Raw genomic sequence first — 26,941 nt, 5'->3', positions numbered from 1 at the left:
AGAGAGGAGAGAGAGAGAGAGAGAGAGAGAGAGAGAGAGAGAGAGAGGAGAGAAGAGAGAGAGAGAGAAGAGAGAGAGAGAGAGAGAGAGAGAGAGAGAGAGAGAGAGAGAGAAGAGAGGAGAAATAGAAGGTGAGAGACTTATCCATCATCCCACACACAGCACTGGCCTACCTCTTGTCCCTCAGTGTCCGCCGCCGCCACCGTAACCGTTGTCTGCTCCTCCTCTGTTGCTTTAGGTCTGGGTGGGAGGGCGAACCCCGGCATGGGAATACCACCGCCCTGAGCCTTTAACTTGGCTAGGATCGCAGCCCGTCCAGCACTGCCCGACGAACCGCTCACTGTCATGGAGCGTGATTTGGTCTTCGGATCCGGCGTTGGTTTGGGCCGGACGGGCTTAGGTGAGACGCCCGGTATGCGGCGTTGTGTCAGCGGCGACGCAGACTTCTGCGCCGCGGTCGGCTTCAGACCAGCGCCGCTACCGCTGCCGCTGCTGCTACCGCCGCCTGGGCTTGGTCTGAGATACAAATGCGTATGAACGTGGGCGCACAGACACACACACAAACACACACAGAATTAGAGAATACACACGTTTGATTCACAGTAAAAGGACGACTGGAACAGTGGTAGATAAGACACAGTAGACAGCTCGGTGTATGCAGTGTAAGCGCATGAAATTCTACAAACACATGCACCGGTAAGCTGTCACGTTTCAACAAGACGTACTTTGGTCGCTTAGTAACAACAGGCTTCTTTGCGACCGGTGGTGAATTCTCACTGCTGCTGGACGCTTTCCGCGGCACCTTGGCTTGTGGCTCGCCATTCTTGTCCGCTGACGTTGGCTGGTCCTTCTGCCCGGCCTCTTCCTTGCCACCGTTGGCGGCCTAGAGTGAGAAAGGCATTGAAATTCATGTACCAGTGATGTCGCAAAAGTGATTGAAATGTGTGCGCACGCGTGCGTGTGTGTGGTGTGTGTGTGTGTGTAGTGTGCGAGCGCGCACGCACGTGTATGCGCATGTGGGGGGGGGGGGGGGGGGGGGGAGAATTCGACGCTGCGAGAAGCGTCAAGCAAGATTATGAACAATAATTCTTCATCAGGAGAAAACTCGACTGATACAGTACAGTCGGGCGCAAAGATTGTTGTTGTACATGAAAATATGAATGGTCTAAGCTACGAGGGAGTTCAAAAGGGGGAAAAAAACGTCTTTGGTGTTGGGAGACAGCATAGACTGTCACCACTAAGAACTGAGCCAACAATCACAAGTCCACCATAAGTTAACAAGTACCTCGTGCCCTGTGACTAATAATGATTAATCAGTTCGGCACGGAAAGTATAATTCTGGAAATGGAAATATATGATCATACTTCCTGCCCGAAACGGTCCCACACCACGGCATGCATCATCCACGTCACAAAAACACCGCGCGAAACAGTGCTTCTGGACAAGAGTGTGTGCTTGCCCCATGTTTGATACAATCATGTTTTGTACGAATAATTACTTGCTTTTTTTAGGTTCTCATAACGCCCGCCCCCCCCCCCCCTCCAAATATTTTATTCGACCATTGCCATTGGACAGGATTAGGTAATAAAGGAGGGCTATTTCAATAAAGGAAAATAATTCCCACTTCACATAATCGCATCACATCTGCCCGTTGCCCCACAGCAATTCTGGGTACGCCAGCTATCCACCCCACCCCGCTACACAGATGGGAACACCTGATCAGATCAGCGCACAACGCATTCGCAAATGTCAGAGAATTTTTTCTCTCCAAACGAGCAAGGCAGCCCCACAATGCGACGCGCAGTCAGCAGCGGCGTTTACAAGTGACTGGACAAGATGTCAACGTACCTCATCTGTGTTTTTGCCCTCGCCAGGCTCTAGCTTCCCCTCAGAATCATCCACTGGCTTGGCGTCCTTCTCCTTATCTTCGTCTTCTTTCGCAGGACTGGCTGATTCGTCCATGGGTTCGCCGTTGACAGCTGGACCGGAGTCGCCAGATTTCTCCGCTGTAACGATACTCGCCGACACCGTCGCCTCATCGCCACCTTCATCTGCTTTCTTGCTCTCTTCTATTTCCGCTCGCTCCTTGTTTGCTTTCGCGGCGCGATCGCGTTCGGCCGTGGCTTTCACGCTACCGCTACCTCCCAGCGGACTGGTCGCCATCGTCGTAGACCCGGAGCCGCTACGACGAGCTGCCGTCACAGGCGGACCTCTCTTCGTCTTGGGACTGGTTGGAGGTTTCTGAGCCGTCAGGGGCTTACCAGGAGATTTTGTTGGTGTCGATCCGCTCGCAGCAGCAGTAGTGGCGGCTGGCTTGCTCGTTGTCGGAGGTGCTTTGCTCGTGCGCATCTTCTCGCCCTGGATAGACAAGGCCAACGGCTGCTGTGTTGATTTCGCCGGCGGCCTACCAGCGACCTGCGGTCGTGGTCGAACGCTAGGTCGACCGCCCGACACAGTCGCACTCCGATTCCTGGCGGCCGCTGAGCCACCCTGTTGGTTCATCGCGTCGTGCGCGAGCTTGGATCGGAGTTGAGCGACCGACGACCCTTCTCCAGTTTCATCCGTAGTGCGCGCACGTCTCTTTGATGCGCTACCCGCGCCAGTACTAGTGGAACTGCCGACTGTTGTCGATTCGCCTCCGCTAGTCCCGCTCGATTCTGGGTGCTTCTCTCGCGGCTGGAAGCAGAGCTGGCACTGTTTTGGCTTCCACTGATGCGGGACAAATTTCTTGCATTGCCCCGTCGCCATTGTACCGAGTCTACCTATCTAAGACGCCGACCCTCTTGACCCTGTGACCTACCACTAGTATCGAGTAGCATATACCGACACAGCCACAGCAGTGAGGCAGTGGGCACTACGGATGGTTCTAGAGGGTACAGCGACTAGGCGGACAGCACGACCGCTACACCGGTCACCGGGACCAACAACAGACAGCACGGGCTGTGCTGGGAAGATCGGACCTTCTGCGCTTCAGTTCAGAACTGTTCGCTACAAAGTACAAGGTGTTTTTCGTGCGCCGTCACTCCCACTCTTTTGCACTACAACACGAACTCGCTATATACGACGCATGGCATGAAACTCCAATATTAGCTCTCACCCTAGGCACTACAATACTGTCAATAGCTACATAATAATATTGTTACTGTACACTTTCTAATCTCGTTGCTGAAGCCAGCTCAGCAGCTGCTTTTGCTCAATCGATTGACTACACGACTAGTGCGAACTGGTACTAGTACTTGGAAGACAGCAGCAGGCACTAGTGAAGTCTCTGACTGAAGGCGAAATCTTCTTCGCAAAAATATTGTTTTGCACGCGTAGTGGTCGACCTGCCATGTACCAGTGCAGTACAGCTACCAGTATGACTATGAGCACGCACTCTGACGTGACACCGCTCACACTCACAAGAGCTGCTCTAGTCTGGAGAAGGTGGCGAGCAGAGAAAATCAGCAAGCCTTGCGAAAAAGAAGTGTCAACGGCGCACAACACGCTACCTAGTCGAGTCAGTCTAGTCCGCTGGCCCGCACATGTCTGTTAGTCCGTGAGCCAGATCTCAGAATCGGCTGTTTTAGCATCGACCGTTGCACCCAGAGAGGGACAAATCGTCCTTCGGCACACCGCTTCACGATGGTATCCTGAAGCGATTTCCACTTGTTGGACAGTTCGAAACTGATCCAGGGAGGTCACAGAAGTAGGCAAAGCCCGATTTTGCTAGTGAAGCTTCGATATTTTGCCGCATAATTTTGCTGGCTCATCGTCGATATTTTGCTTTCATTTTGCCAGGCCACTCGATATTTTGCTCCCTTTTTGCTCCAAAATTTGTGTCACACGTGGGAAAACTGACCGAAAGTGGGTCACGTGGTGGCAAAAATGAGATAAAGTGAGTCACGTGTTGGTAAAACTGTGCGAAAATGAGTCACGTGCACCGTAGAAGTGTAAAATCTCCCAATTTACAGAGAACACACCGATATTTTGCTCCATTTTGCCAGCAAATTCCCTTTCAAAATTCTTCGATATTTTGCTAGCAGAATTGCTAGCAAAATCGGGCTATGCCTACACAGAAGACGCCAAACATCCAACTTTGCTCACTGACAGCAGCGGCCATTTTCGCCTTCTTCGCTTGATATTTTTGCGCTTGTTCACGGATTCTCATTTTTTGAAGCCATGAGCAGATACCACGAGTGCACATAGCGCGGAAACCAGTGCACAAAACTAGATTCGAATTTTTTTGCCGCTGAGAATTATGAATCGGGATGCAAACTGCATGCAGCAAAGTCACTACTGTTTGTAGTTACAATGCTATCGTTCAGAACTGACTTCCAAGAATGTCCTAAATATCTCTCGACATATTTGTTCACGACTTCCTAGGCGTAGACTGTAGTGAGTAACCTTCTGGAGCAAATGACGACTGCCCCGAGCATGAACTTCTTTTCATCCTGTTCAAGGTCAAATATTACTCAGTTTGCGTTGAAGAATAACAATTACATTCGTGAATGGCCGAACTGAGAAAACCCTCATGATTTCTCTTGGATTTCGTATCCCAAGTTCCTCTACTTGGCTGGATAAATCGCCTCTTTACTTCATCATACTGGACTGGAACTTGTAGATAATAGCGAGCAATGAATTGGTGAGTGAAGTATATTTCAAAAGTAATAACCACTCGATTACTGAATAGTAGTGAATACGTAGAATACTCCAGTATTATTATTATATGAACACTGAAGCTAATGTGACATTACAGTAGTACAATAGGAAGTACGTCACCACACTGTTGTAAATGCACGCGCTGATCCTATCCAACCTGACGGCCAATGCAAGAGGTTGGAATTGGCTATTGATTTCCTAACACACTCATACAGCACCAAAAGCTATCTGTCATTGCTCATTTTCAACTCAACATAACACAGTTGCAAATCACCAGGTGCACATCTTGGCACATAATGTGTGCTGTCGCAGTCCACCGCAGAACATAGTAATCCACAGATAACTACCGATATAACATGATGTCACATACATACATGCATGCATGCCGCGGCGCACCCACACGCGTGCGCGCACACACACACACACACACACACACACACACACACTTGAAGCAGCTGAATACTCCGACTATGCAGTCTCCCAGGCACGCGCACACACACGAACCAGCTGCCGAATCCAACTATACAGTCTCCCAGGCATGCACGCTCGCACACACACACATGAACCAGCTGCCGAATCCACACAAACACGCGCGCGCGTGCGCACACACACACACACATGAACCAGCTGCCGAATCCAACTATGCAGTCTCCCAGGCACGTGCGCACAAACACGCTTATGCGCACGCGTGTGTGCCCGCACACACACATGAACCAGCTGCCGAATGCGACTATGCAGTCTCCCAGGCACGCGCGTGCATGCGCACACACACACATGAACCAGCTGCCGAATCCGACTATGTCAGTCTGCCATGACTGCGAAACCAGCGAAGACATACAGTGCATTGGCTGCTGCCAGACTGGTCTGCTACAGGTTTGCGACGCTCTTGAGTACACTTGTGGCATGGCAGGCCGCTCTTCGAAAAGGAAATGTTACAAATACTACACTGAATCCGATCACGGGATGCCGGCTGTAGTGGTGAAGCAATTCTGAATGCTGTGCGCCACTCTCCTCGCTGCTGTGCAGTGTCGAACCAATATCCTTCAAGATGTAAGTGATGGATGTCCCTTCGGACAACATCACACCAATGCTGTCGGGTTTCACACACACACACACACACACACACACACACACACACACACGGCGCACACCTTGTCGACAATTGCGGAATCTAAAACCCACCAACGACCTGAAACACGGATCGCACTGGCCGCAGTGGCTGTGGCATCACCGTGCCCCAACACCAGTAGTAGCCTGGGGTGGTGTCACCAACAAAGGAAAACGCCTAGCACGCACATGCACGTGCGCGCGCGCACACATGCACGCTCGCACACACATATGCACGCGCATGCACACGCACGCGCGCACACACACATGCACGCACCCACACACACAAACACGCGCACACATGCACGCGCGCGCACACACACATACACAGCTAATGGTATACAGTAGTATGTTGCCCGCAAAGCAGCCAGGTGCTCTGGCTTGGACCTCCAGCAGCGCTGGTTTCGCCCTCGCTACTTGTCGTCTTGCCCTCTCCAGTACTGCCTGCAACAAAACATTCCCTTCCGGAAACTCTGGGTGGACCAGTTCTCCGTGTTGTGTTTACACCGTGCTCTGCTTTCACCGGTATGGCATTCGTTGTTCGTATCAACCACTAAGCTCCTGGTAGGTGGCCCCTTACTGGCCTTAGGATGTGGCTCTGGGTTCACTACTACATGCACATCACTGTCAGCAAGTATAGACAAAGCAAAATCAGAGGCACTGGTCTTCTCCAGGTTTGCAATTGCTATCACATGGGTGCAATTGGTGTAGCACTTTTCATGATACCAGCCACACCATTTACTCCTCCCTGAGCTCTTGTGCTGGCAGAGAAAAGCCCAGATATGGTCGTCCTTCTCTCGAGCAGCGCTGACGATGCGACACCAACTTGTAGTCTCGATATTACTCACTGCAGGCTTCTCGTTTTTACTAAATTGGGCGCTGTGACACAGACACAAAATTCCAGCAATATTACTCCGCTGGGCTGTCATTTGCCACTTCGTTGCCGTCAGCTGCCTCATCCAGCACCTCGCTGCAACTAGAAACGTCTTCCTCTTCTTCCATTGTTGTCAAAACAACATCAATGTACACGAAAGGAATAAACTTCAATAAAGTGATCACAATATCCCAAGTCGATATTGTCGTCAACGTCGTCATCTTCTAAAAATAAATTATTTTTCCTCACTCTACGCGAACTCGTGTTTTGCGCTTGCTCATACGACGCACACCTCACCACTCGCGTAAAAATATTCGTTCTCACGGTGGAATTTGGTCGAGAAAAGAAGCCCTCGCGAAGGTCTCTGGATCGGTTCTGGAACGTTACGTCCAACAAGCGAAAACGTATCCTTTGTGATGTCCTTGACCAACACTGTAAGCGGCGATTTGTCCATCCGAGAGTGCAACGGCACTTGTGATTTTGAGTTTTGGCTCACGGACTATGTCTACCAGTCCTGGTGATGTCCTAGATAGGACATCACGGAACCCAGCATGCCCCAGCATACATACTATGCTGTTCCCATAGTAATCGTGACACGTGACTCAAAACTTTGTGTCGCGTCCGAGGAAGATGAACATGTCGCACTCAAAACAAACGCAACGAAGGCCTTTCGTCTCAAAAGTAATAACATAATATAAGTTGTCGTTCTCCTGGCGGCTTGCCTCAAGCGAGTCGAGATTCGTATCTTGCCTCTTGCCTTCACGAATTTTATTTTCCTCGTTGTGGAGTACGCCTGGACTAAGGAACTGGCAAGCGAATCTTTTTGGTCACATTGAAAATTGCAAGTGCACAAGAGGATTGGCGAAGCAATTTGTGTTCGCACTTTCAGCAGAGCAGTAGCTGCTGCTGCGATAAAGTTTTTACTTTCGCCATTGGCTTCAGGCAGCAGAAGGATCTGGCTGAAAGCGATGGCGATACGTCCATGACCACCACGTCCTGGGTTGATATCCAAGAAAGACCGTCCAAGGTCAAGTTTTAGCCAAGAGCTGTTGTCTCCAAGAAATCAAAAACGCCAACAGCAAGCTTTGGCCAAATAATATCTTCCAGGCAGTAATTTACGGGCCTAGCGCCTGCTGGCTCGTCTTCCTCCTCTGCATGGCCAGGTTTGGGGCGAAATGAACGCACGGGGTGTGAACATGGTAAAGAAACATTCCAAAGGCAAAATATTCAAAATAATTAGAACCGATCGTTTCCAAAGAAGCGCCGCGTGGCTACGAGAAACCCCACATGAAATCCCCAAACGAAAACGGCCATTCGGTCGGGTATTCGATGGAGAATCGAATATACACTACCTCAATCCCCGCCGATGTCTGATATTCTCCGCCTATTCCCTCAAACTTGAACAATTCGGAAAGAAATCTATCGCCATTACGATCATGCATCCTCCACATACATTCAGAAATGCTCACGCAGCACTTCTTCTCATCGCGTGTGCGCGACCGACGCTTCCATGACAACTCTGGGACAGGTAACCAATCAGACTCATTCAGAGTGCGATGTCCTAGATAGGACATCTCCCCGACTGGTCTACGTCTCTGGGCTGTTGCTCATGCACGCACGACATGATCATGTACATACACCACGTGACCAGTGACCACACACACACACACACACAAATTAATAATCTGGCATCCGTATCATGATAGTACTACATGACATGACTGTGTTGTATTGTATGCGACAGCCGATCGGTGCCGACGGTACGGATCAACCTTGACCATGTTGACCATGCTGACGGCAAGAGACGTGAGTTGTGAGCTGCTTCCCGGAGAAGAGACGAGTCGTGAATCAGGAAAGCAAGCCAAGATTAGAGGCAAGAGTTACTGTTGTCGTGTTGAGTGTTAGAGGTAGAGTGTTGTTCACGGTGTCTCGATGAACAAGGAAACCAATCTCCAGCTCTGGGCTCTGTGGCATAGCTGACGACTGCACTGCAGTGCACTGTGCAGCCTCAACTCTCAAGGAACGTATCAACAGAAAATACACCACCTGTCGTCGATCGGCCAGCACCGTGATCCGCCTACTTCTAGCACATCTCAGCTGTTCCTGTCTACCATGAAACAGCTGTACCATGCGGGTACTACAATGGCATGTAGTATTACCAAGCCGCCCTAAACCGATACCACACACGTGACACAGTCCCAGACTCCCATGCCCCAGTACAGTACTAGTACAGTACAGTGACGTAGTAGTACGGGTCTGCTTTGAGTTGTGCTTCTCGAGAAAAGTGATCTTTGATTCTGAAACAGCTAGACCAACTCCTACAATGTAGTTCTGCAAAGTACTCTACAAAAGTAACAGTTAGTTCCATGATTGCACTTGGAAGTTACTTTAGATACTGGTAGTGCAAAATGTGACATACACCACGTGGCCCAGTGGGAGATCAAGCATGGGCAACACCAAGAGTAGTAGTATTATAATTACAGTGGTCCCTCTATAATCCGGCACCACTTGTGCCACGGAAATCTGCTGGATAAGGGAGGGTGCTGGATTAACAAATCTGATCTACTGCTGCAATGTGCACGAAGAGGACTTTTTGGCTACTGAAAATTGTGCTGGTTTATAGAGGGTGCTGGATTATAAAGTGCCGGATTAGAGAGGGACGACTGTATTAGCTCTTGGTAATACTGATAATATTGCACAAGAGAGATTGGAAGCTGTGTCGCAACTCTGAGTAACAGTTTCACGTATTACTACGATCATCAGGCAACCTCACACTAATAATTATACTAGTACATGTAATAGACGCTAATACATGTATACTACCGCCGGTAGTAGCAAGAGTACATAACCCCAGGGGTTACTCAATCTGCGGACACAGGGGTTATGTACCCGACCCGACTCAGACTGCCAGAAGAGACAGCAATCCTCCAGCAGGCAGTAGACTCACTGGCAGCATGGGGAAGCAGGTGGAGGATCAAGTTCGAGCCCACAAAGTCGCAGGCATTGACCATCAGCCACCACCGCTCGCCAACCCCCCTCCCCCCCCCCCCCCCGAACGCAATACGCTTCCAAGGAGCAGTCGTGCCAGAAGTAGAGGAGCTCAAGCTTCTTGGCGTCACCTTCGACAGGCAGCTGGCATTCCGCAGCCATATCCGACAGCTTGCAGTACGCGGAGCCCAGCGGCTCGGCTTCCTCCGTAAGGCATCGGCTGTGCTAGACCCAAAGCACCGGGCAATCGTGTACCGTGGCTTTGTGCGCCCTGTGCTAGAGTATGGCATGCTGGTGTAACGTATCCCACCGCTGTCGCCAATGTAACGTATCCCACCGCTGGCACCAATGTAACGTGCGTCGGCGAGGCTAGGAGGCTACTACCCACAGTCAGTCAACTACAGTAACGTATCAGAACTTACTCCGGCACGGCCTGGAGGTTATCTTATATCAAAGTGAAAGTGAACTTGCTCTCTCTCTGATCTCTGCTCTCAGCTCTAATCTGAGCTAATCTCATGGTGGCAGAAAAGACAGCAGCTTTTATAGGCAAGCAAAGTATGTATAGCAAAGCAGGCGGCGGTAGGAAAGTAAGGTTAGTAAGCCATTGCAGTGATTACGAAATCATCCTTCTAGTACAAGTTCTAGAATAGTGGAGAAGGCAAACCTAGATCATCATTGCTATACAGGTAGATGAAGTGAGCATTACGTAACATTAACATAATGACTAAGCGAGGTATTCTAGAAGGTGAGATATCTATATTATGCAATTTAGTCAGCAACATTACTCATCGGGCATATGACGTGGAAAGTCTGGAATAGTCCGGAACAACATGACATACAATGATACATGTGTACATGAGTCATGACTGTACCAACTAGTAACTAAAAGGAAGTGATACTAGAAGTGATGACAGCAGCATGCATGGAAGATCTAGGATCTTCTAGAAGCGCGGTACTCCTGATGTAATCAAATCATATGTGAGGTACATGATGTAGGACTTGTCCGAAAGTAGTAACAAGAGTAATTATAAGAGTCATGCAAAGTACTAGTCATGCGTTAACTGTAAAGCAGGGATACTACACCCTCCCTTCCTACACTAAATCACGCCCTCGTGATTTGACAGAGAGTTCGATGATGTATGATGAACAGTACTCACTAGAACGTAGAAGGCACCGTCAGTAGGTGGACTGGACAACTAACTTGCATTCACGTACATGTATTCTTGAATCTTGAACAGAGTGCTTGATATTCGGACGAAAGGGTAACAACTGACACTAGTAGTAGTAGTAGTAGTAGTAGTAGTAGTAGTAGTAGTAGTAGTAGTAGTAGTAGCTCGAGCTCAGCAGCAGATCATAGGAGGCGGTGTGAACGTCATAGTAGATAGCGTATTACTTGTAGAGCGTCAACCGGAATATGGCAAGTAATATCGGAAATGATAACATTTTTAGAGTAGACAGAAGAACTGAACTGATAATAAATCAAAAAATAGAAGCACACCAGGTTCTCACCATCTCACGGGGTCAAAAAGGGAATATTGTCCTCCAAACAGGACCGAAAAAAACTACAGCTCACTTGCTGCACAACCCTGGCACAACCTGCCAGCCAAATCGCAGTTCCAAGCCGAACTGAGTACACAAGGGCATTCTCACACACATTGTCCCAGGTTAGCTAGGTAGACCGTGGCTCACCATGATCGGACGCCTACCGGACTAAACTGGATTCACTCACTCGCATAAAGGAAGACTGAAGAGAACAGAAGGACTGAAGGAAGACAGGAAAGAGAATGCCATACCTGGAATTAGCTTACGTTGGATATGGAGCTTGATCGGTAGAGACGCTGTCCGTCATCATTTCGGGCTAGGGGGAGACATGGCGGGCGAAGGAGTAGCGGCAACTGACGCATCGGGTTGGGCCATGCTGGTACCAATTTACCGCTGCCATCAATTCTGTAGCGCCGCTGCCATCGATGCAATACAGATACTAGGTGGGTTCGAATCTAGCAATTATAAAATTGACCCACCGCTGCCGCCAATGTAACGTATCCCACCGCTGTCGCCAATGTAACGTATCCCACCGCTGGCACCAATGTAACGTGCGTCGGCGAGGCTAGGAGGCTACTACCCACAGTCAGTCAACTACAGTAACGTATCAGAACTTACTCCGGCACGGCCTGGAGGTTATCTTATATCAAAGTGAAAGTGAACTTGCTCTCTCTCTGATCTCTGCTCTCAGCTCTAATCTGAGCTAATCTCATGGTGGCAGAAAAGACAGCAGCTTTTATAGGCAAGCAAAGTATGTATAGCAAAGCAGGCGGCGGTAGGAAAGTAAGGTTAGTAAGCCATTGCAGTGATTACGAAATCATCCTTCTAGTACAAGTTCTAGAATAGTGGAGAAGGCAAACCTAGATCATCATTGCTATACAGGTAGATGAAGTGAGCATTACGTAACATTAACATAATGACTAAGCGAGGTATTCTAGAAGGTGAGATATCTATATTATGCAATTTAGTCAGCAACATTACTCATCGGGCATATGACGTGGAAAGTCTGGAATAGTCCGGAACAACATGACATACAATGATACATGTGTACATGAGTCATGACTGTACCAACTAGTAACTAAAAGGAAGTGATACTAGAAGTGATGACAGCAGCATGCATGGAAGATCTAGGATCTTCTAGAAGCGCGGTACTCCTGATGTAATCAAATCATATGTGAGGTACATGATGTAGGACTTGTCCGAAAGTAGTAACAAGAGTAATTATAAGAGTCATGCAAAGTACTAGTCATGCGTTAACTGTAAAGCAGGGATACTACACTGGTGTGGATGAGCGCAGCCCCCACCACCTTGGCCCGCCTCACTGCCATCCAGCGCCGTGCCCTGCACATAATTGGAGATGGATCATACCTCCCGAGCCTCGACATTCGCCGTACCGTAGCAGGGCTCTGCTTTCTGTACAAGCTGCACTTTGTGGAGGGTCCGGAAATGGTGAAAGCCATTCTGCCACCATCAGCAGCCGCACCGCAACACCGCATGCCTACTCGAGCGACAACCAGATCTGCAACACATCATCCATCGCAACTCACCAGTATCCTTCCCCCTCAGGCACGAAACAACACGCTCCGCTCATTTCCCCACTCCCTCATCGCAACGTGGAATCAGCTCCCACCTACCCTTCTGCAGTCTCCCCCTTCTCGCAGAGGCATGCACACGTTCAAGAAAAACGTCAACGACCACTTGCGGCGCAGCAAGTGGGAGTGGGCCACAGACAGGCTATGATCTCTGCCAACACACCAGCCTAATTATACTGACCGCACTCCAGCTCCCTTCTACCCCTCTTTGATCCCCTTCGCTCAGCCTTAAAATCCGATTATCAGTTCACTCCATCTTCCTACGGTGCACTGCTTTTACTATTGTTTTGTCCTATCCCAATCTCAAATTCTCCCCATTATCGTTTGCAAAGCCGGTGCTCCCCTCTTGGATGCACATGTTTCTTTTCTCCTATGTATCGGCGCACAGGAGTAACAATGATTCCGAGACCTTTGGTCGGAGGAGTTACTTTTGCCCCGCCCCCACTTCCATCCAATATGCCACCGCCCCCGCTGTGCAGCATCTGATGGTACTGTGGTATTCAGTAAAAAAGAAAACAAAAAAAAAAGAAAAAAACTCTTGGTAATAGACACATGCAAAATGATTGATTGCTATTGCAGTACAGAGTCAGTGTATTGACCAGGGAGTCGTAAAATACCGGTATTTTACGACTCCCTGGTATTGACTATTGGCAATACCGTCACAGTAGTACAGTATAGGGCTTGAAAGTGATGACGTCAAAACGGCCAGGGAGTAGTAAGTTGACATCAGATTTCTATTTTTGGATCCACTAAGGTGTGACTTTGCTATTGCCTAAGTATGTGGGTGCATAGCAACCAAGAGTGCATAACCATGGGTTATGTACTCTTGATAGCAACCCACTCATGTCGCATGCAGGTGTGTGACTTTTATTTCGCCACCAGTTGTAACCCCGCCCCCAGTAGCCAAATCAGTCAGTTTCACTGGCTACATCACCATGCTGTGGGTAAGACCGCTTGAAATGTGCTTGGATCCATACAAAAACTGGATCCAAGTGGATCCAGTTTTTGAATTTTTGAAATTGTTGCTATGCTGTGACGTAGCACTTTCAAGCCCTATTGCATATCTGCATTGCGGGTACAGCAGGTGCATGTACATGACTGTACATGTGTGTCCAACAGTAGACACCGGTATTACACCGATCATTGATTGTGGCCGCATGAGCTCGACTGGGGAAATACGCACTCGACAATACACTGTAATACCCGGTACGTTTATGCCAGGGAGTCGTAAAATACCGTATTTTACGACTCCCTGGTTTATGCCTTCATCTTTTCGAGATTACACTACCACAGTCTGCATGGTCTGTGCCAGTCCTTTTCCTTGCCTGACTTCATACCATGTACCATGGTATCAAGAGTCCATGGGTAGTATGCAACTACTGACAGTACTGTTACTTATGGACTCTTGATGGTATACGTGTGCACGCGCTTGGTTGTCTGACAAGTGATAATACTGTGTCCGAGATACGTCGACTATTCAGCCTGAATATAGCCATCTCGAGAACGGACGGCACGTGATGATAGGCTGCACAAGCAGTATGTCTGTATGAACATGACAGCAAGCTAGCGTCCACGGACCGGTCCGTCCTGGACAGACTGCACTGCAGAGTGAGAGGCTAGCCGGCCGGGTGAGGGCTAGGGTGGAGTCGACGTGTCTGGGATACAGTATCACCAAGAGTAAACTTATAATTATACTCCTGTTACAATGTATCACTCTCAATGCAAGGACAGGGAGCGATGGTAAGTGAACACAAAATACCAAAACAGCCGGTGTATTGAGGCCATCTGCCAGACACGGTCATACCTTGCATACCGGTTGTCACGGCAAGCCCACTTTTCAGAATAGTAAGAAACTACAACGCCGCTGACTCGCTGAGCCACTTGCACACAATCATGTATTTGGGAGCTCCGGAGGTGGAGAAGTGAACGTGGGCCACACCAAACAAACAAATATTCACCCCGCGAAGATACCGATATGCCACTATGTACATGTACAATCAAGATTATAATGCTCTTGGTACAATTGTGTAAATCGTACTACCAAAAGTATAATACTCCCCCCCCCCCCCCCGCTTATGATTATACTCTTGGTACTAATACTATCAAGAGTACATAACCCAGGGTTATGTACTCTTGATACTACTTGTAGTGTACTCCCTGCATGCAACGACCACACTGTACACACCTCCACTGACGTCATGACACTGTCTGTAGTGTAGACTCTACAATACATCATACATGTTCAATGCGTAGCTCCAACGCGTGCACCTCCACTGTGCAAACCAAAAGCGCTCCAATTACTAATCAGCGGACCAAACAGGGGAAGGACACACACACACACACACACACACACACACACACACACACACACACACAAGCGTGCACACACCAGTTACAAAAAGTTGGCTTCAGCACACAAACCCAGACAGCGATCAAAGATACGGTACTTGTTGTACTGCACAGGCAAATGCATGTCTAGCAGAGCTCAAGAGCAACCATCATTACCGTGACAACAGCGGCAGCAACAACATACCTAGGCTGGACAACAGAACAATCATGCTAAACTCCAGCGACCAATTAATAAAGACAGCGGAATGAAGAAACCAAAAAAAGGGCTCAATGAAGGCAAGGCCGAGGGACAGGATGCCAGTAACGATACTGAAATCAAGACAATTAAATTGTTGGTGTGTTTATACGCCGTTCAGCCTATACTGCAGACGTGTGGGCAAAGTCCCCAACTCACACACACACACACACACACACACACACAGACTTTTCCATTAAAAAATGAAATGAAAGACGGAGCCCACGAGAGGTAAGACACGGAAAGCTGCTGGTCCTAAAACGAAGAGAAACAGTCCCAGCTGAACGAGGCTGGCGAATGAAAAACAAAGCAAAGCAAGAGGTGAGTTGCCCACGCACACCGTTATAATTATACATACGTACACGGCATGAGCTAGGAGCAGGTTATCAGCACAGCTGCAAGTCTATTGTCTGTTGTGCATGGCACATTCAACCATGCAAACAGCAAGCAGTCCACAGCACACACACACACACCCGCGCACACACACAAACACACGCGTGCAACGAGGAATGCCGGCCAGCCAGGAGCAGAGGTAGAAGCAAGTCAACGCGCATTGTGACGCCGGCCAGCCAGCAGGAAACCGTACGAACATTGTCACATACGGCCAGGCACACTGGTATTTAGCTGGTGCTCGCGGGACGCCCAGGGAATGTGCCGTATGGCTGAAGGTGCAGCTAAGTGACACAGTGACGGACATCCAGGCAGAGCACACACTCAAAACGAACACGAGCAACTACACGCCGAGATGCACCCCGCAGAAGCACGCCGAGAACGAGGACATTGTCAACAGTGTCGGCGACAGCAGGGGACAACAGACGGCCACTCAGCGGCGTACGGAGCCGGCGGCGGGTGAATCTTGGCCGCAAAACACAGCGGCCAAACGGCGGCCGGCAAAGTTGTTTTAGTCGTCATCGCCAGGTCTGCTCGGAGGTCATGATGCATTAGGTGTTCGGCGACGAACATGGCAACACTTGGCCGTACACAGCATGCCGAGGAGGAGCTCTCTAACACACGCCGACACACGCAGTACTAACAGCACACACCGACATCATTAGGCGGCCGCAGTGGTGGCGTGAGCGGGAGGGCGATGCGTGACGGACGGGGACACAGTCTCCGGGATAGCTTAAGGACAGAGCTAGCAACCAGAAGTCGTCATAGGAAGTACTGCGCCTGCGGTTTCTTCTTCGGTAGACCTCTTGCTTCCTACACGAATGAGACATACACAGCACAAAGATAAAGAGGTTAAGCATCATGACATTTTGCTTTCGAGTTCATGTACACTTTTCGGTTCACGAACTGGAATACAAACTTTAGCATTTTTCATTCCGAAAAGAGGTCGGAACACGAATCGTGGATTTGTGTCAGGACATTATAAATTTACTACGTTGTTTTTGTACACATGTACGACATACATGCACGCACGCACACACACACACACACACACAACCTTACACCAGCCAGGCACTTCCACAAAGAGTGGCTTGCAACTGGAGAGCAGGGCAAGGATTACTATAATTTCAGAAATGTTCGGTGCTCAATATTTTCGGTATGAGGACAAAAGGCCAGGTTAGGTGAACAGGAATTTTAGATACAGAGAAGCAGTTCCCTATTGGATTATGTGTGTTAGAGTTTGTTCGGTGTATTGAAATCTTAGGTATGAAACAGATGCACCGAAAGTACCGAAAATAAAAGTACACCAAAAATTTGTGAAATTACAGTACACCATGGCACCATGAATACAACACTGATAGAGGGTCACGGGTCCAAAACCTACCTGCGGCGCTGCTTCGAAAATGAGGAATTCGTTCTGGCCGTTTTCGTCTAGCTGGAAAATAGCAGCAATGTTACCACATCTGCAGTGCAAAGCAGACATGTACAGTGCACATACGTACATACATGTACACACACACACACACACACACACACACACACACACACACACACACACACACACACACACACACACGAACACACACAAGTCAGTTGGAGCAATCCACACCTTCACCATTCAGCAGCCCACACTAGTGAGCTTGCAGATGCTAGATAAGTCTGAATCCAAGTCAGTTGTTGCAGGATGAATGATAGGGGTGACCAAGAGTACATAAGAGTATTCTTGGTGTGACACATGAACACACACACACACACACACACACACACACACACACAACTTGCCCATGCAAGCAGCAACCCGCCAGTCTCTCTCAAGGAAGAATTTCAACACATTTCCCCTGCCAATGGTCACAAAAAAAGACGAAACTGTTGAAACTCCAGTTCCCAGCAGCGGTACGCGAACGTAAGAGAAACAAGTGAAAGCCACTGCCATTCAAGAGTGAGCCACGCACACAATATAAACAGAGTGAATAGTTTCAGCCCATATCCGTACCTATAGCAGTAGTTGGGCGCGCTCCAGACGGTGAGTACAGTCTGGTTGAAGTGCCATTTGAAACCCTCCATGACCAGCTGATGTGCCCGGCACATCATGTCAATGTTGTTTGCGGCGTTGAACTGCAGTGAAGACGACAACAAGGGCAACAATAGAAATGAGCGCAGAAAGAATAGGGGTATGCCAAAGTCAACAGACCACTTCAGTGACTTCACAAAACAAACAATGCAAGGAAAACCCAGCCATGCGTGCGGAAGGAGTCAATGCGTGTGTGTGCGTGTGTTGTCCTCTCCTTCACAGTGTGTGTGTGTGTGTGTGTGTGTGTGTGTGTGTGTGTGTGTGTGTGTGCGTGCGTGTCCTCCTGGGTGGTGTACGCCGGAGGATGTGGTGTGGTGTGTGTGTCGAAAAAGAAAAAAGTACGAAAAATGGAAAAAATGAAAAATGAAAAAGAGGGATTCACTGGCCAGAAAAACCACTTCAATCAGCTGTGTGGTGGATACCAGGCTAACATTAGTGGCGGTCAATTCATCAGCCTTGCAAGCTGTCGAGGGGTTAATATAGCTGCTCGCTATCATCGTTTCCGCGATGAGCATGTCTGAGTCTGAGTGTGTGCGTGCGTGCGTGCGAGTGAGTGTGTGTGTGTGTGTGTGAGAGAGAGAGAGAGAGAGAGAGAGAGAGAGAGAGAGAGAGAGAGAGATACAGGGAGAGCGAGAGAGTGAGAGAGAGAGAGAGAGAGTGAGTGAGAGAGAGAGATACAGGGAGAGAGAGAGAGAGAGAGAGAGAGAGAGAGAGAGAGAGAGAGACAGAGAGAGAGAGAGAGAGAGAGAGAGAGAGAGAGAGAGAGAGAGAGAGAGAGAGAGAGAGAGAGAGACAGAGAGGGAGAGCGAGATACACAGAGAGAGGGAGAGAGAGAGAGAGAGAGAGACAGAGAGAGAGAGAGAGAGAGAGAGAGAGAGAGAGACAGAGAGAGAGAGAGAGAGAGAGAGAGAGAGAGAGAAAGAGACAGAGAGACAGAGAGAAACAGAGACAGAGAGAGAGACAGAGAGAGAGAGACAGAGAGAGAGAGAGAGACAGAGAGAGAGAGAGAGAGAGAGAGAGAGAGAGAGAGAACACACACACACAGCAACAGCAGCAGTCACTACTCACGTCAGTGACAACATCACGACCGAAAAGAAAGCCAGCGCCTCTCGGACTTTTCTCCCAGGAGCCCTGCTTCTCGTCCGGGTCGGACCACAGCAGGTCGCACATTGGGCCGTCGTGCGGTACTTCTTGTTTGCGATTAATAGTGCGAATCTGCAGCCAGCAAGAGGATGAGGAGCAGTGTTACAACCACCAACGGATCTCTACAGCACAAACTGTGGTAAATAATTATGATGATGCATGGCCCCACCTTTGGCTGCTGGATGCTAGCCCGGTGGGTGCCAATCTCCGGCCTTCGGCCGAGTGCTGATGGATAATAATATGTGAAAGATTGCTTACAATATGCATAAGTCTAATATTACTGTGCAACACATGGTTCCGCTGCTGTTCCTCGGCTAAAGAACGTTTGCACGCCGCGTGGTAATGCTGTGAAAAATACGGGCAATTCCTAGTTACAGGCAGTGCTTGGTCCCGACCTGCCCAGATTAGGGGGCCTAACTGTAAGCCATGCTCGGTTATAAGTCGCACACCTTTGTCGGCCCCGAGGTTTAGCGTAGAAAGGTGCGACACATACTCGGGGAAATGCGGTACTGCTCTCATAACATGCCAACCCTCTACATTGTTGAAAGACTCCCACAACGAAATACACTTACCTGGTCGAGAGTTTGAATCGACGGGGAAAGACCTCCGTGTACGCAGAATATCTTCAAACAACAAAAACACAGGACACACGTATACGCACGTGCATTGAATTGAATGAAATGACTTCACCAAGAAGCGCTTGGTGCAAAGCAGTTGAAGGGCTTTGCGCAAGAACAAACTCCCCATTTCCATACCACCGCCACAACCACCTCCACATCTGCAGCACCAACTCTTCTTGATGCTTTGTGAAAGACGGCATCAAAAAAAAGAAGACAGCTGCCGTAACGCGCATGAGTGCGTACACCTTGCGCACCGAACAAGCTGGAACCATACCAAGCATACTGATGTCATTATTTCAAACTTGAAGCCTTGCATGGTTAAAGGCCAAAGAACTCGCCTCACTACTGGTGTCGTGGGACAGGGGAGGGGAGAGTTTTTTTTAAAATCTTTGCCTACCCTACCTTTCCATCAATGATTGCGGAGAGACTGAGGTAGTCAAACACTTCCGTGCAGTAGCGCCATACGTTGACGGAACCATATTTCCGCTGGCATTCTTCATAGAAACCATATACCTACACAGCACATACACACGCACACACCATACACACACACGCACGCACACGCGCACAATACTTGGTCATTTGAAACCGCGCACAAAGAGATCTCCCCTGGGGGACTGAGCCAGAAGGAGATGACTCACTTCGCCTCACAACAAAACACACCAGACCTAGCCGATACTTCCATGCTGAACTCAACAATCAGTGATTGCTGACAACATGACACTACCACCAAATGGAGTATAGTCAGACTTTGGTTAGGCGCACACGTCCGTTTCCCACAAAATACCCGGATAGGCGAGGGAACCGGATAATCGAACACGCATACTGTCTGTATTCATAACATACGCTGTAATCGGTAACCAACAATTTTCTTCCGGATGGCGAGGGATAAGGATAAAAGAGGACCGGATAAGCGAGGTCTGACTGTATAAAATTAATAAGTCGAGTTCACAGAAGAGGTGAACATTTCTTCGGAGCAGTTTACTTCGGCAGCTCTCTCCCCCACTTCCAGAGACGGGCTCAAGCCTTCTGATACACTTACGCTATGTTGTGATTTCGACTCACGAAATGGTTCGTGTGCTTGCATAGATCAGAGACCTACCAACTGTAAACTGCCTGTACAGGCACCGGTGTGCTTGCCGAAATCCGACAAAATTTAGGTGTACAACTGGCACACTGGTCCTGTTCCGATTACTAGTGCATCACTGCAATAGGTGTGTACATGTGTACGTCCAGCCGCATGTGTACCATTTCCAGGGTGTCAAGGGCCGTGCTAGTTGAGGGCGCCGAATATGCACTTTGGGTCTGATTTCACCGAGCACAACTGTCATCCTTTCCTAGCTTTATGGGATGTTGAAATCAATAAGAAAATTCAAGTGTAGGATTAATGCACTTACTTGCGTGATTTGCCGACTTTCATGGTTGCCCCGGACCAACGTTATTCTGTCTGGATAGCGAACCTACATGGACAATTGGACATGCGCAAAAACACACAGAGATACACACACACACACACACACACACACACACAAACACAGGTACACATCCATAAGCACACACGCGTGGTATGGGCATTCCCACACCACCAGCAGCGCAGCTTATTCGCACGCATACTCGCGCTCCACAGCTTGCAGCCACGTGATGTGGGCAGCGCCCCGTGCCACACCCCCTACGCAGAGTTGCATACTCTTGTTGGGAATACTGTAAAACATGTAAACCTGGGTGTATTCAAATTTCGGTGGCAGGGACCTGATGGGTTTCAGGTGTAATTTAGAATTCACTTCACATACAGTGAATACTCTTGTGCCTTTTTTAGGTGTTATCTAAATTTAGGTGCCTGGTATTTCTACCGAAATCAACGAAATTAAAGTTACACCGAAAATAACCTGTTTTTAATACAGTATGTACTCTTCGTACTAGTAGTAATTTCTTTGCCCCCCTCCAGTAGTCAAGGCACTCCCGGAGGATGTATCACACTGCTGAGAAGAAGATTGCTTCAAACATCCATAGTGATAAATTTCACCCCTCCGATGCGTTCTTTTCTTCCGATAATTATGTTCTTTCTTTCTTTATTTTTCGTTCTCTTGCCATGGCTGGCTAATGCCCCCTCCGTTGCATTGGCTTCTGCCATTGGACGGTGTACTAAAATAAAAATAAATCATGCATGGATAAAGCCCAAATTCTTGATCCCAGGTGATTCAACAGGCAGCATGGCCATCACAATGTTGTAGCACTTTCAAGCCCTAAACAATGTAACCAAATTATCAACAAAGAACAAACATACACACACACACACAAAGATACACACACACACACACACACACACACACACACACACACACACACACACACACCATTTGACGCCCATCGCCGGAGGCGATGATAGAGATGCTACAGCAGAAGCCATAGCAACTTGTGCTGGGATTGCAGCATTCAACAGCTTGCAAGGCTGAAGAATTGGCCGCCACACACACACACACACGTGCGCGCACACGCCTACACGTGTGCACAATCACTTGCTCACCTTCAGTGCCAAGAGGAGGAGAAACGTCTCCACGCTGAAAAATCCCCGATCAACGAAGTCGCCCAGGAACAAATAATTCGTATCCGGAACTTCCCCGCCGACCTGCGAAAATATCATACGGAGGAAAATAAATGAAACGCTTGCAAGCAAGAATCCATAATACGGTGGCAAGTAAAATAACACATGATCCTCTTTACTTATACTTAGCACTCCATACAGCGCCATTGAGAGCACAGTTCTGTTGAATAGATACAGTAGTGTCGCGTATAAAAGCATAACTTGAATAGAAGCATGGTTGAACCCCGACTTATATGGCCGGAAGCACCTGCTTTTATACGCGACATTACGGTATGGTAAGCCGCTAACAGCAGGTGCTTTCCATCTTTCTGTGCTGCTCGGTGGAGGCTGACAATGCAAAAGAGGTACGGGAATAATCTTTCACCGGGTACAACTGGCACAATTACTCAGCTCACTTCAGCCGTCCAGGGTACGGAGTATGAAATATATTTTTATACTGTTGCAAACGTAGGTAGAACACACACACACACACACACACACACACACACACACACACACACACGCATGCACCTACACGCGCGTACACCCACGGACTCACTCACCTTGAACAGTTCTCTTAGGTCGTAAAACTGCCCGTGAATGTCACCGCATACCTGCGAACACACAAACACAGATACACACACGACCAAGAAAAGAAAAGACTGTCGATGAGTTAAGCGAAGACTTTTAACGATGAGGATAAGACCAACAAACACGATGCGCTCCAGCAGCAACGGTGGCACGACAAAACACTGATGTAAATAGTCCTTGCCCGGAGCATTGAGAGATGAGCAGTGTGAGAAGTTGCAGTAAGAATTTTTCATGTACGCATTATAGTACGGTGCAGATAATGTCTTCACTTGCAGATAATGTAGAAGTAAATACATGTAAAATAGCCTTGTTCCACTGGGTTTTAAATGGCTGTGAGTTGCAGTAAGAATGAATGCTTACTGTCACAGGAGTATCAATACACTGCACATTGCTCTCCTCTATCAGTATTTCCCTGCAGTTCCGTTAACACACACACACACACACACACACACACACACACACACGCGTACATGAACACACGCACGCACGCGCACGCACACACACACTCGCGGGTACAAGTGCGAGCACAGAAATGAAACGTCAACGACGGTCTTCAAGATGCGACAGACTCAAGCGCATCAAAACGACATGTACAATGTAGAAGCACATCGTCAACAAGTCACGCAATTGCAGCATACACCACTGCATCATATGCTGGCAGGGGTGTGCGCGGTGCATCATACGCTGGCAGAAGTGTACGCGGTTCATTGCAGGATGGGTGATTAAAGTAAAACCCGTCAGGGCACCCACCTGTTCTAGAAGACCACTGCAACCAGGACCAAGGGATGCTATTTCCAGTCAAATGACCCTGGATAAGGAGACCACCTGGTAACAGAGACCACGTTCTGAAGGTCCCTTGAGCGGCCGTCTTAGACAGGTTTCACTGTACAGTATAACCTGGTGTAAGTCACCTCTGGGTTTAGCGACCACCTGCTCTTAACCACCGCTTCTCCATGCACCAACACTGCTCTTAACGACCGCTTCTCCATGCACCAACACTGCTCTTAACGACCGTTTTTCCATGCACCGACAGTTCTACACAGACACTGCGGTACCTGGTTCTAAAGACCACCTGACTTTGACGACCGCTTTTGCTTGCACCGTGGGGTGGTCGCTTAAACCAGGTTTTACTGTATATAGCCGACGGAAGACTGGCTGGTCATGCAAAGCGATGATGTGTGCGCATCTTGTGCATGTGCACAATCATGTACACACTCCTGCCGACCAGCCGCCGCCACTGCATGCCAACACACTGGGCTATGTAGTGCGTATAGAGGTTGCACCGTGACGTCATCATTAGTTGAGGGTGTTGAAAGTGGATAAAAAAAGACCATGTGCTTATGTGATTGTGTCATCATTTGCAGTGTCTAGTATGGGGTGATACCAAGAGTACATAAACCAGAGTGTGCAACTCAGGATGGTTCCTGTGGGAGCGTAATCCGTGCAGTGCGTCATTTCTGAGGGCCTGGTAAGCCACAGGTACGGTGAAAAGTTGCGTAACCAGTCACAGTGGTGCAGGTCGCTGAGCTTGTCCTGATTTCGGTTTTTGATACGGATAGCCTGGTGAATTTACTTGCCAGTGGGTGCACACAGTCACACAGAAATTCTAAAACAGGACGTCTAATGCAAACTTGGCTGATTTCCGGACTGTGAAACACGAAAATTCGAGCTGTACCCAAGTCGCAGCTTGGCTAATCTCATCAGGGTGACGTAGTGCAAGAACTGCACTGTTTCAGATCTGATATGCACAGTTGCACACTCTGGTTTATGTACTCTTGGTGATACCAACAGCACCGGTGTACCACTCTATGCACGATGTCATCGCATGATATGTCACCACACGCATGGCGAAACAGCAATCTGGCACTTGTCCTGCACTGCATTGTATCGTGCTCACTCATATCTTAGCAATGACCATCAATGAGTGCATGGTGCAAGGCTTGCAACTGCAAGACAAGCAGCGCTGCAGCACAAGCCGTACATTAAGAAAAGTAAACTAGCGTGTCCGTTCCTGAAAGGAACTGACGAAAATTCGAGCTGTACCCAAGTCGCAGCTTGGCTAATCTCATCAGGGTGACGTAGTGCAAGAACTGCACTGTTTCAGATCTGATATGCACAGTTGCACACTCTGGTTTATGTACTCTTGGTGATACCAACAGCACCGGTGTACCACTCAATGCACGATGTCATCGCATGATATGTCACCACACGCATGGCGAAACAGCAATCTGGCACTTGTCCTGCACTGCATTGTATCGTGCTCACTCATATCTTAGCAATGACCATCAATGAGTGCATGGTGCAAGGCTTGCAACTGCAAGACAAGCAGCGCTGCAGCACAAGCCGTACATTAAGAAAAGTAAACTAGCGTGTCCGTTCCTGAAAGGAACTGACGAGTCACGACGGCCGCTAACACCGGGTAATTGCAGTGCTGAACAGTGGGGTGAGGGCAGTGCACAGGTGTTACATACCTAGCTTTGTAGCATAGTGACTTCACTTCAGACTCTGTGATGATCTCGCATTTACGCAGACACTCAATTTGCCTGCAGGGGAGTAGACGCACGTGCATAAGCGCGTACATGTGCATATGCATACACACACACGCACGCAAACACACACATGCACACCGCACACACAGACACACACATACACGCATGCATAAACACACAGACACACACAGACACGCACACACACACACACACACACACATACACACACAGAGTAGGGCAATAATAATGAGGGCATTGCTTCTCCTCCCCCTCGTCACCTTTCCCTCACCGAACGAAGTCAGGCACCCGGTCCCAGATGAGTCCCAATAGGGTGGGAGTAACCTTTGTTCAAACGGGGAATCGAACCCGCAACATCCGATTGGTAACAACCTCCCAGGACAAGCAAGACTCCATGACCAAGAGTAATACAGTCGTGCTCGGTGAAACGATCTGCAAACACAAATTTCTGTCCCAGCAAAAGGTTAGTTTCGAAGCTGTCATGGAAAATGCGGTGTTTGATCCTTTGCAATACGCGGATGAAGCCGGACGATGTAATGAGAGGCAGAGCGACACGCGGCTGCTGCCCCATCGCAAAGAGATCACAGTTGCATACTCTTGGCTAGGGACAATCAGTGTAAACACACACCATCTGGCCGGGCCTGGCCTCATCCTAGACGCACGCCGCCCGGCACGGGCGAGAGTGGACATGCATATCGCATACACATAATTAATCAAAACTTCCAGTTTGCTGCCGTAAGTGAAATCTGCGCTGGTTTTACAGACACAATTTTCACAATAAATTCTGGTACATGGTTGAATTGCCACCACAACCTCCCAGGATAGCACCACGGCAGAGACCCCTTCCCGGTGGTCAAAATGATCAGGAAAAGTGACATTCGTACATTCGCAATAGCTTATTTGGTTCACTACCTACATTGCGCGAAGAAATAACAAAGAACATGAGAACGTGCAACGTCAACTCTTGATGTGAGCGCAAATTTCTCCTGCCATTATATACATGATAAATGCGTTGTCTTACCGATCCAAATCTGAGTGATCAGACATCCCAACAAACTCTAGGGGAGTTCAAGCTAACATTGGCTGCTGGGGTTAATCAAATTGGAGTAAACCGATGAACCACTCTCGAGTCGTGGCTAGTTTCGCCAGCAGATACGATCACACACTAGATGATCGCAAACTAGATGAACCGCTTTTTTTCTCGGCCTGTTGACTGAGTGTTGTTGAAAGTAGAGCTTGCTGTGCGAGCAAGGTTGCTACAGTACTATTACTAATGACAATGTGCACTAAGAGAATCAAACTCAGCCAAGACAAGTCAAGGTATAATAATTATAGTTGGTTCACAATCTTGAACTGCAGTGCTCAGCCTCAACTCATTTTTGATAAAGTTCTCTTTGGACTTCGTATTTTGTGTTTTTTTTTGCAATTTTGGGTGGTTCATCTTTTGCACACATAAACTGATAATGCATGCATGCGCTAGCTATCGCTCTCGATCTCGTCGATCTAGCTGTACCGAGTCGTCTCGATCTCGCTTTCACACAGCCGCGCCGGGCCGCGGGTTTTCTTGACGTAACGTCATTGTGTGGATTCTACGTCATCATAGCACTGTGCAGTACGAGTCGTAGTGTGCATGCAGGAGAAAAAACTGTCGGATCCGTCGTCATCAGGGAGTCGTAAAATACCGGTATTTTACGACTCCCTGGTCGTCAT

The 26,941-nt window shown here is 48.6% G+C and overlaps 2 protein-coding genes across 2 annotated transcripts in view; both read right to left on the bottom strand.

The window, feature by feature from the left end:
- Positions 1 to 3,281, bottom strand: part of LOC135826435 (nucleolar and coiled-body phosphoprotein 1-like) — a 6,207-nt gene extending 2,926 nt beyond the window's left edge. The window contains exons 1-3 of the mRNA XM_065339046.1: positions 1,849 to 3,281; positions 726 to 883; positions 174 to 516 (exon numbers count right to left, since the gene is read on the bottom strand). Coding sequence (XP_065195118.1) covers positions 174 to 516; positions 726 to 883; positions 1,849 to 2,748 — 1,401 coding nt within the window. The 5' untranslated portion in view covers positions 2,749 to 3,281. The remainder of the gene's footprint in view (positions 1 to 173; positions 517 to 725; positions 884 to 1,848) is intronic.
- An 11,895-nt stretch (positions 3,282 to 15,176) lies between these two features.
- Positions 15,177 to 26,635, bottom strand: LOC135826438 (serine/threonine-protein phosphatase 4 catalytic subunit). Its single transcript, XM_065339048.1, has 12 exons — positions 26,253 to 26,635; positions 25,196 to 25,267; positions 23,085 to 23,136; positions 22,697 to 22,747; positions 22,077 to 22,178; positions 20,950 to 21,012; positions 19,955 to 20,065; positions 19,505 to 19,555; positions 18,858 to 19,004; positions 17,712 to 17,833; positions 17,103 to 17,181; positions 15,177 to 16,531 (listed from the first exon to the last, which is right to left on the bottom strand). Exons 1-12 carry the CDS (start codon positions 26,276 to 26,278, stop codon positions 16,481 to 16,483), a joined length of 927 nt encoding a protein of 308 aa, XP_065195120.1. The 5' UTR covers positions 26,279 to 26,635; the 3' UTR covers positions 15,177 to 16,480.
- Positions 26,636 to 26,941: the final 306 nt, after the last annotated feature.

The sequence above is a fragment of the Sycon ciliatum genome, chromosome 10 (assembly GCF_964019385.1).
Source record: "Sycon ciliatum chromosome 10, ocSycCili1.1, whole genome shotgun sequence".
Lineage (NCBI taxonomy): Eukaryota > Metazoa > Porifera > Calcarea > Leucosolenida > Sycettidae > Sycon > Sycon ciliatum.
This window is presented reverse-complemented; position numbering and strand designations above follow the sequence as displayed.